This window comes from Nicotiana attenuata, unplaced genomic scaffold (assembly GCF_001879085.1).
Source record: "Nicotiana attenuata strain UT unplaced genomic scaffold, NIATTr2, whole genome shotgun sequence".
NCBI lineage: Eukaryota > Viridiplantae > Streptophyta > Magnoliopsida > Solanales > Solanaceae > Nicotiana > Nicotiana attenuata.
Window position 1 is genome coordinate 55,718 of NW_017674481.1, and position 11,285 is coordinate 67,002.

The 11,285-nt window shown below is 39.5% G+C and overlaps 2 protein-coding genes across 3 annotated transcripts in view; one reads left to right on the forward strand and one right to left on the reverse strand.

Annotated features, from left to right (window-relative positions):
* The first annotated feature begins 394 nt into the window (after positions 1–394).
* Positions 395–4,836, forward strand: LOC109218747. The gene is made up of 4 exons (XM_019383132.1): positions 395–482; positions 590–786; positions 4,213–4,375; positions 4,514–4,836. The coding sequence occupies exons 1-4, from the start codon at positions 395–397 to the stop codon at positions 4,750–4,752; spliced, it is 687 nt and encodes a 228-aa protein (XP_019238677.1). The 3' UTR covers positions 4,753–4,836.
* Positions 4,837–5,569: 733 nt separating this feature from the next.
* Positions 5,570–11,285, reverse strand: part of LOC109218749 — a 9,086-nt gene continuing 3,370 nt past the window's right edge. The window contains exons 4-7 of one of the 2 annotated variants that reach the window (XR_002066815.1): positions 9,458–11,252; positions 7,629–7,719; positions 5,937–6,130; positions 5,570–5,821 (exon numbers count right to left, since the gene is read on the reverse strand). Coding sequence is in view for 1 of the 2 variants with exons in the window: in XM_019383134.1 (XP_019238679.1) it covers positions 6,091–6,130; positions 7,629–7,719; positions 9,458–11,252 (1,926 nt within the window). In the remaining variant the exon portion in view is untranslated. Of the gene's footprint in view, positions 6,131–7,628; positions 7,720–9,457; positions 11,253–11,285 lie in introns of both variants that reach the window. The other variant, XM_019383134.1, reaches the window with a different exon arrangement.

An 11,285-nucleotide genomic window follows, 5' to 3' on the forward strand; every position in this document is an offset into this window, starting at 1 on the left:
GAGGCTAGGTTTATGCGGGTAGCCCCTTAAAGCCCATCGTTATAGCAACAAAGATCCTCGAGATAGGTACCACCTCGAGTCTAGGTTGATATGGGGGTCTTTGACCCCTCGAACGTTGTATGAAATCGTCAATCGTATGACATGGCCATGAAATGGTCGAGGTGCTCCCACCGGTACACCTTCCCGAAAGTGATAATGGCCTAGTCAGCATTAATTGGCCTTTAAGGTAGGCGTACAGTCGCCGCTTTCTCCATATATGAGTTTGTTCTCCCCTTTTTTGAGGATTCCACTATTTTGAGCAGCTATCCTTTTTCATAGATTTCTTCTTTCTTGCATCAGCTTTTTCACCATTTTAATTCCAAGCTTTCGCTTAAGTTCTCGTTTCACTATAGTTATGGCTGCTATGCCAAAATTCGTTCACCAAGAAGAGGAGAGTTCTACCTCTGGCTCCCGCTCGACCGGTGGTACACCGCCAGCATCTGGTGAGCCAACCCCGAGATGTTTTGTCTTGAGGAAGGAGTTTTCGTTAGAGAGACCTCCCAATGTTCAGGGCCATTGGAGTATGCATCGAAGTTCATTTCTTTAATAGGAGAGTATCACCTCGAGGCAGTGAGGAGAGACTGCGGATGGGGAGAAAAGGTGGTATTGCAGATATCTTCCGCGGAAGAGAGAATCATGTCTCATGTAGAGGGGTTTTTGAATGTATACACGTACCCCTTTACGTTGGGCCCTCTTGATAGGGTCGTGCTCGGCTTTTGTCGAAGATATCGGGCTACCCTGGCACAGGTTCACCCGATGTTCTGGAGGGTAGTATTGATAATGAGGTTCTTTGCGGAGGAAGCCAGGCTTGAGTTCGCCCTTAGCCATCTCATCAGGCTATACCGGCCTTTTCATCACCGAGGCCTGATAACTTTGCGATGTCGATCCACCAGGCCCTTTGTTGTTGTTGATGAAGAAGATGGGGATCGAGGGTGGATGAGCCGATTCGTTCGAGTGCGGACTTTCGATATTATCCCCGTGGAGTTCCTGCCATTTCCCGAGGAATGGAATTTCACACGTAAGTGGTACACTTGTGGTTTTAATATTTTGGCTCACGGTGAAGGTGGATTCTGTAAATGTGCTCTCTTTTCCCTTTTTGCAGCGATCCCGTGGATGCCATACGAGGCCCCCGACCTGACGGATTGGGCTTGGAAGCTGCCAGCCCGCTCGACTTATGACGAGCGTAAGTGGCGAGATCTGTCCAAGGGAAGATGGGAGGCAAAACACCATGGTACGTGCTGTGTGGTTTGTTTTCTTTGAAAGGTAATTTCATTCATGTGTGCTAACTCCGTCACCATAGGCATTAGGGAGTTTTCTGAGAGGATTTTGACCTCGGTCTGTCCTTCAATCATTTCGGGGTATGTTACGCCTTGGGGCGTTCCTTCGATCTTCAGTGTAGGGTTGATACCTTTCCTTGTTTGGCCTTGGTTCCTTTTCCAAGAGCCTGTTAGGATATACTGAGCCCGAGAGAGCTCCCAGTTGGTCGTCCTCGACCCTAATCTTCGACTGATATCGGTTCTGGACATCCGACCAAGTCACGGCGGGATATTCTATCAAGTTCTGATTTAGTTGATTTGAAGCTATAGAGATTCGTTCGTTCAAACCTTGGGTGAAGGCCTGCACTGCACTGTCATCAAAGACTGGCGGTTTCCATTCGCTCCATTTGGAAACGAGATAAAAACTCCTGCAACATCTCGTTTTCTCTTTTGTTTGATCTTGAAGACGTCGGATTTTCTTGTAGCGACCTTAATGGCACCGGCGTGTGCCTTTATAAAAGAATCTGCCAGCATGGCAAATGAATCTATTGAATTAGGGTCTAGGTTGTGATACCACATCATGGCCCCTTTTGAAAGTGTTTTTCCAAATTTCTTCAATAGGACAAATTTAATCTCGTCGTCCTTCAGGCCATTCCCCTTTACAGCACAAGTGTAAGCAGTGATGTGCTTGTTGAGGTCTGAGGTTCCATTGTACTTCAGGAGATCGGGCATTCTAAATTTCTTCGGGTTGGGCTTTGGAGCAGCATTTGACGAGAATGGTTTTTGTACAAATTTCCTTGAATCTACACCCTTTAGGATCGGGGGTGCACCTGGGATCTGATCGACCCTTGAATTGTAGGTCTCCACCTTTTTTGTCATTGGCTTCTATCTTCTTTTCGCCTGATTCAATCCTCTTCGTGAGGTCCTCGAGCATCTTTATGATAGCGGGGTCGGCTGCCGACCCATTGTTGCTTGATCTTTCTGGTACTTGTTCGGCTCGAGGAGCCGCTTACGGTGCTGCTGTGCTCGGAGTTTTTTGGTAGCTCTGCGTTGAGCGATCGCCAACTGTTGTGCCTGCAACATCTCAAAAATGATGTGAAGGCTAACCTCCCGTTCCTCCCGAGCTGGGGTTTTCTGAGCTTCTTGTTGGTTCTCTTGGCGTATACTCCTGTCGGTGTGGGAGCTTATATCGACGTGTTGGGCGTTGCGCGAGACCACGTCCACGGGAATCGGTTCTGGTGCATCCTCAGGGTTTCCTGGTGGTACACCAATACCTGGAACAGCTACACCATTCTCTCCATGGTCCTCAAGACCGTTGTCTTCATGTGCGTTCACTGAGTTAGACATTTTGACCTGAGATCAAAGATTACTGGACAAGAAAAAGTGTGAAAGATAACTTGCGATGTGTAGTAAACCAGCAAGAAAACAATCACTATTACTTTTAGCCCCACGGTGGGCGCCAAACTGTTTACCTTGAAAATGGTAATTACAATTAGATTTGATTTTGTGGTTCTAAAAATACGTGATTTATTTTTATGCTAGTTGTTAGGCAGTAGATGCTAAGTGTGTGATTAGAAAATAAGATAAGAGCTTGAAGATAATGTACTAAGCAAACCGAGTGGCTGAGAATCGGGGCCTCGAGCTGGCTGATACGGGGCCTCGAGGTCGAGCTAGGCGTGAGGTTCCGAATAGTCGATGGGGAACTAACAGTTCTCAGGGCCTTGAATTTTTATGATCAATGATGAGTAATAAATGAAATAAAATAAATGTAAGCAATAAATGTAAGTAATAAGATCATAGGAGAATATGTCTAAGTTAGAGAGCAGAGAATGTTCTTGTTCTTGTATTCAATGTTGAGTGCTATGCTTTACAAAATGACAAGGACCCCCTTTATATATGAGGGGAATCTCAACCATGGTACATATACATTTATTACAGAGATACGCGGCTGATACAACCATTTAATGCCACGGTACGGGCTTGTACTAGCCTAACAGACTTGGTCAGCTTTAATCAAGTGCCTTGGGAACTTTCCGTCTTGCCATCATAACCATCGATTTATACTGCCCCGAGGTCGAACATTGAGAACTCTCAGGGTCGAACCTCGAACCATGCCTCGAGCCTTTGGAGACATGCTTGTGAAGCGTCATAACGGCCATAAAATCGGACCCTCTGATTTTTTACTGTATACACCTCTACACTGTGAATTGATTTTGCCGTGTTATTTCACATTTAAAATTGGTTTCCTCTCTCGATAACATACTTCATTATTCCTAACTTTTGGTATGAGAGCAAATTTCAAGCTAAAAAGTATCACTCGATTTTTTTATTATCGTTTTTAACTACATTAAGAGTTGAGAATATCATAAAGTGATACAATTTTCTAAATTTTAATTAGATGACAATACGTGCTATTATGAACATCGCTTGTGCATGTTGCGCAAGCGCTAAACGTTATAGATATGATTAACGAAAGCGTTCATGATCTCTTAGTAATATAAGATATTTTAAATCTAATAGCTTTTCCTTTTACATCCATGTTCTTTTTGTTGCAATTTGTACATTTTTTAAAATTCTAGAGGCTGAGTGGTTCTAGAAAGTAGAAAAAAAAAAGGCACAACATTCCTGTTTCCAGCATTTCACGATAGTTCAGTGCCTACTTCAACTGTTAAATGAGATAGAAGAATCCCTTGAATTAATGCAAAGTTAATTTATTTTTAAATGCATTTGTTGTAACTTTCACCATTTACGCCTTCGATAACGGAATGCGTGAAATTAGTAATAGTAGAACATTTATAAAAAGGAATTTAGTTCAGTTGCACTAATGGCTGTCACTTGCAACATATACCTTCGTATCGAATTAAAAAAACTTAAGAGAATATGCGTGGGGACTAATTTAAAACAATACAATATGCAGGTTGCAATTTTGCTACTTTTTGATGTAGTTGGGATTTTGATGAGATCAATAAGTTCAGAGAGGTACATTGTTGGAGAAGGCTATGGTTGGGGTTCTGCCCCTTATCCCGCTTATTACCAAGATTGGGCTAAAACTGTAAAGCTTAAAGCTGGAGATGAATTAGGTAAAACCTTCACTTCACCTAATCTTTTTTTCATAACAGTGGTGTCCGGGCTTACTAGAAATTTATTTAAGTATTTGAATACGAGCATAATTTGGACCTTGAATTTATTGGTGACTTATTATCCACTATGTTCTGTAGAGTTTAGATTCGAAAAACCTGACGATTTGCTGGAGATTGGAAAATTCGACTACTATGCATGCACTTCCAACACTGTTTTCAGGCCGTATAGAGAGAGTCCAGCAATATCATTCTTACTGGCACCTGGAGAATATTACTTCAAATCCAGCAACAATACCAATTGCATTAATGACCAGAAACTTTATGTAAATGCAGAAGCTCCAAATGAAGATAATGATAAGTTTGACAACAACAGCTAGAAAGAAAGGCGGAATCATGAGGATAAAGACAATGATCGCTAGATTACTTTGTTTTAGATTAGACAATAACTTCTAGGAGTTAGAGTCTGTGAATGTAATTTTATTACGTGCACTCATTTTAATTATAGTTTTTCTATATATGCATAGTTTGAGTCGACAGTGAATAAGTTCAGTTGAACTCGCATGACTTGCCCTAGATATGCCTCTGACAATAATTTAAGTCAAGCTATACATAGAGGTGCTTCTACTTGTTTCAGATGGCGATAGAGTTGCTATGGCAACTCTTTTGCCGTCTGGTTTTCAATCGAACAGCACAAATGTTGATTGTTTTTGCTGCTGCACCTTTAGATTCATGAAACCTTGATCTTTTTATACTCCATTACTTTTGTTGTTGCTAAAAATAATTGTGCTTCACCTGTTTCAGATTTATGCTTGCTTTAAACTTAATGGCACTCCCTTAGTTCACTTTTTATTGATTGGTATACTCGATTAGTGGAAAAGAAAGAAGCACAATATTACATCATCCACCATGAATTAACACGATTTCAAATATCTTTGTCTGAAAGAACAAAAGAATGAAGTAATGTTTATACCTAATAGTAATCCGTATTGACATAAATCTCCTCATGAATAGCCATAAGCAACAACAGGGTTCCAACCATACGCATGTACAAAAGTGAAAACCACAGCTGATTTCCTTAAGATTTGGTCCAAAATCAGTTGTTCAAATTGGCATTTCACTGATGTTGTAACTATTTATTACCCGTAAGAAATCAAGTGTTGACATATCTCTTAAAGTAAATTAAATGCCCATATATCATAGCTACTACCAGAAATTTTATTTTCTGGCTTGTCCAATACAAATATTAACCAAAAAGATAAATGAATAAATAACAAGAACAAACAAATTCCTATACATACATATCTAGGCCAAGAAAAGGATAAACTTTCTGCTCTTGTGGCCAAAATTCTGCCTTCATTGCGTAAGCAACATCAACACCATGTTCATCAGACTGGATTTCCAGCTAGTGTCGTAATGTGTCTATTCAAGTGCACAATTGGTGAAGCCCTGACAATCTTTCTACTTTCAAAAAACTTTGACCAAAACAGAGCAAAAAGATGTTGTAATATAACTAACATAAACATGACTTCAATCGATTAAGAAGTTTCAAACCTACACTTACGTGTAAGCGCATCTTCCACATATGAAATGAGTCTCTTTCCAACAATGCATAAATCACGGTCCTTGCTAGATACCGTCACCAACCAAATCTATGTAAGCTTCTATATAATTGAACCTTGGGCTATGCTCCCATCAATGCCTCGAGGCTTCAGAAGCTACCTCACGCCCAACAACTCCTTCAGATGCTCTTTACCGCTGCATACAGAAACCATACAACCACCTCATTAACAATCATAAGCACACACCGCAAGGAAGAAATCTGTGGGGTGAGTTTGAGTTACTCTTTTTAGTTCATAATGCAAGAATCCCGGGACAAGGAAAAAACTATTTCTTCCTGCAAGAATCCTAGGATAACGAAAAACCTATTTCTTCGCTTTTACTACACCACAGGAGACCCCATTAGTTTACTCAGGACAATTCAAGGGCATTGCGCAAATCCCCTCTTCGCCCAAGGAATGCTTACCGAAGGGAAATGTTAACTACTTGAATAAGAAGACCGAGTGAGGTCACTCTTAAAAAAAGAAATAGTTGGTCCTTGGACTATAATATGTCACATCGGCTATTAGTTTCACAGCAGATGGAGTTTCTATAATATGTCATAACTTGCTAAGACCAAAAAATAGAGCTGTCTCTATCCAGATCTGCTAATGGAGACCACAAGAACTAGTTACATCAAGCATAAAGAGGCAAAATTCTTTTTTCCCTGAGCAGAAACTAAAGAGGATTCTGAAGCATGTCCACTAAAGATCATTTCAGAAGGTTGATAATGATAATCCTCTATTATGATATTGTTCTAATTCCGTCTGTTATCCTCTGTCCTCTACCAATTTACACTGAAGTTGCCGTAACTGCTTAAGAGGGTGTTTGGCTAAGCTTATAAGCCAGTTTGACAAGCTTATAAACACTTTTTGGCTTATCTACGCGTTTGGTAAAATTAAAAGTGCTTATAAGCCAAAAATAAGCCAAAAGCCATAAGTTTGTCTCCCCCAACTTATCAAATTTCAGCTTATAAGCACTTTAGGTTTGACCAAAATATTTACTATTCTATCCCTAAAATACTTCTTTTTAAAACAAAACTCTTTGTATACCCAATTTTGTAGCTGTTTATTATTAATTTCAGCACTTTTATCCAAACACGTAATTGCTTATTTTTTAAATTAGCTTCAGCACTTAAAAGTGCTTTTCAGCACCTATGCTTATCAGCTACTCTAAATCAGCTAAGCCAAACGGGCTCTAAGTCCTTTTACCATAATGCCATAACATCACTTTTATGAACCGAGCTCAACAGGTCATATTTTGCTAATTGGTCATAATGCGCTTTTGGCAAATGTTCTTTTTTCTCTTTCTTTACTTCTTCTAGAGCGAGGCGGCCACATTTTACAGATCTGGCAATATTCTATAATTTACTAAGGACGGATAGAAGTGAAGAAAAAATTCTGTTAAAATAAAAGCAATTTGAGGTTTGGGCCACAGAATTTAACTGCAGCAGCCTTCTGGTCGCAAGACTTGTGAAGTACAAGATTTAGAAATTCCTTTTTTTATGAGAAGTAGAAAATTAGTTTAGAAATAAGCTTATCAGATTCAAGCAGCTTCCATCCTCATGATATTTTACCTTTTATGTTGAAATAAAAAACACTATATAATGTGTAGAGGTAACATTAATATATAAAGAAACTAGCAGACTCAGAAGTACCTGTCCGGAAATGAAGGAATTATCTCTTCAAGAACATGTAGCATTAAGGAGTTAGTGGTCTCATCACAGGAGCTTCCCCTGTCCTTGAGAACTGCAAATAAATAAAGAAATCAGTAAATACCAGCCCTCATAAATACAAAAATTTCAAACTTTCTAAGGATTGGAAGCAAGAGAACCGGTGTAGGGGACCATATTTTTGTAAAGGTTCATATTTCAAAGCTCCATCAGAGGATTTTGAATCATGTCATGATAATAGCAAATTCACATTATGAACTTTGCTGACAATCACTCAAGCTATCTAAAATCCATAACTTTCAAGTGGCCAGGGATTTAGCAATAGCAAAGTAACTTGGAGGAATTTACGCGCAATTCTCTTGTAGATGTTACAAAGGTTAGGATCCAGCAACATCAACGTACCATTGCAGTATCAATTTCTTACTCACTTAAGCATATTATCTTCAGATAATAAACAACCATTCTACTCCCTGCTTGGTTTTCATTTCTACCTTGTTTTATTCTAAATCTCAATTTTACTATGCTTGCGTCCTATTCATTCTATTTCTTTTTTTTAAGAGCCTCTCTGTGTTCATCTTCCCTTTTTCTTACTAAAACACACTTTTCGACAGGTTCTTTGACTTCTCATACAATGTAGAGTCTGCCACCTCAAAAGCATCACACAAGTGACATCCCAAACATTCTTGACAGCAGTCAGAAGTCAAAATAGGAAGAGTTGAAGAAACAGAATACCGAAAAGATAAAACAGCAATCAGAACAAATTGCAGTATCACCAACAAGATAATGTAAGAATCCTTTTTCATCTCTCAGCAGAAATAATTCCTTTTTCTTCTCTTTTTTGCCTTTTTATCCTACTCATTCAGGTACAAGGTTCAAATCCCATCAAAAGCCTCCTTTCTTATAGCTTTCCCTCTGCCACTATTTCCTATCCCAACAACAACAACATCTCAATCCTAATCTATTTGGGTCAGCAAAAGAAGAATAAAGAAAAGAAATAGGGAAAATATAAATCTAAAGTGCTCAACCTAAAATCTCATTTCATTTTGTACTATTCAGGACACCTTTTTAATAGCAGTCCTACAGAATACCCACCTGTTGCCATACCAATGAGATGAAGCATCAATAAAACATGCAATCCTACGCGTAATAATTGTTTCCCTTTTTTACTTGCACTAGGTCTTTCCCCTAGACTGTGTCTCCAAAGGCATTCTCAGGCGTGTTTAACTGCCTTTGAGAAAGAGTTCAACCGAGCCGAGCTGCGATAGAAAAAATTTCATGCTACATCTGAGTAGGCTCATATAGTGCATAATCCCCCCATATAACCTTTAAAGGTGTGACTTGTTGGTCAGAGCAAGATTGAACAGTTGAGATCTCAACTTTCAACACCAACAACAACAGCAACAATCCCAGCATATTCCCACAAGTGGAGTCTGGGGAGGGTTAGTGTGTACCTGCGCCTTACCCCTACTTAGTGAAGGTAGAGAGGTTGTTTCCAATAGAACCTCGGCATAGATCTCAACTTTCACAGGACAAGATATTCAGAACATCCACTTCACTAGGTAGGCATAGTGCTTCCCGTAACGCAAAATGCAGGTATACTACACCTTACAAGAGTTTTCCAAGCACGAAGTTCCTTAAGTAACACCTTAAAAATTTAAATGCCCATGGGGTGCTGTTTAGACATGAAAAATATGAAAAGCAAAGGTAGGAACGGAGAATCTGTCTAAAACAATCAAAAGACATTATCTTTTTTCAATGACTACCCAATTGTTTAGAATCAGAAGCAGTACAAGGAGAGTTCTGTGTTCAGATACCTTCAAAATTGTTGGGATCTGAAGTATTGCCTTGGAGATATGATACATCATCATCAGATAACTGTAACCCATCCAACTGAGCAAACTTATTCAACATACAGCTGACAAGACTGTAAGCAACCATACTAGTATCATCAGAAGCTTCCTGAATAAGAAGATACTGATTTCTACTCAAGTTTTTCCTGCGAGGCGATACATTTTTTTCTTCTGAACACTCTTCCGATGTATATCTTTGTGGCCTGCATCCTAAATGCCATGCAGCTTCTTTTTGCTCCATATGATTCCTGTCTGATTCTTTATTAGGCGAGAAAGGTGTAGAAAATTTATTTTGATCTCTGGTGGACATAGATGGGCATGAATCCCTTCCTCCGTGTTGGCCCATGCTTCTTAAATGGTAATCTTTTCCACTCATACTCTTAGCACCTTCAAAACTTTTTGATTCTAAGAATGACGAGGAATTGTCAAACCAATTGGAATGAACTGAATATACTTCATCGGTATACATCGACTCAAGTTTGACGTTCAATTTGTGTTTGGGTGAAAGCAGAGAGGATAAAGCATCATCTCGACTAGCAGTGATTGGTGACTTGGCGTCACTTTGGTTTATCTCACCGACACTTTCTAATTGGCTGTATGAGATATTAGAATCAGACCTACAATTTCGAGGATGATCAGAAAGATGCTCATCTTCATCACCAGCTTCACAATAAGTTTCCGCTATGTTCTCCATGTATGCATTAGCAAAGTCTTCACTGACATCACTTTCAGCGAGTAAATCCCAAACAATTTGTTTTATCTGAGCACTAATATTCAGCACATATTCTACTTCTTCTTCAACCTCCTTCTTTGAGTAGGTTTTCTTAGATGCATGCCTAGATGTTTTGTGAATAATAGCAAGACTTTCTAGTAAACTTTCAGGTATAGACTGCATGTCGCCGCATTCAAGAAGATACTCAGTCAACAGTTTCCTCACTTTCACACGCAAACGAACACTTTCTTTGGCAGCTTTAGCATTCGAATCCAGTACAACGGCAAATTTCCCAGCTCCGCAAAACTTAATTTTTTTTTTATCATCTAGTATTCTGATTGCTTTTGCTATATCATTCTGCAATGCTTCTATATCTGGTGAAAGTTTTTGGAACACCATCTGAGAGGGACAATCAGGTTTTGGCTTTAACATTAATGTTGCTACGGACAAAGCCTTGGCCAGGGGTTCTGGTGGCTCATCCCCTTCTTCATAGCCTGATAGTATTTCCAAAGAAGTTCTCCTGATTTGATTAACTAAATTTTCAATATTCCACCCTATTCGTTTAGACTGCATCTTAGGGATGTCTCCAGTGACATCCCTGAGATTTCTATGCATTTTACTCAAAGTTAGAAGAGACAGCTCCTCAAGTCTATCCAGTATATAAATAGCAGCACTGCGAAAGGATTCGGTGGTAGAACAAAGAACCCCATGGTTAACATGGAAGTTTTGAGGATCACTGAGGAGTTGAGAAATTCTTTTAATCCGACTTTGACTGGAATCATCGCGGTTATGGAGAATTTTGGGAAGACATTGCTTTATTATCCTTCTCATTTGACAATTCGTTTTCTCAAAAGTAATTGAATCGCCAGTTACTGTCTCCGCAATACAGCATAACCCGTTGTTGTTCATCTTATCAAGCAGGGAATATATACTCAAATTCTCAGCTGAATTAAAGAGCAATATGGCTGGAGCGTCAGGGCATGTCCGTTCATCCTTATGCACTCCAAATGCCTTTGCAACAGAAGTTCTAATATTCTCATAATATAACTGCAATTAAGAGACACAGAAAATATATATCAG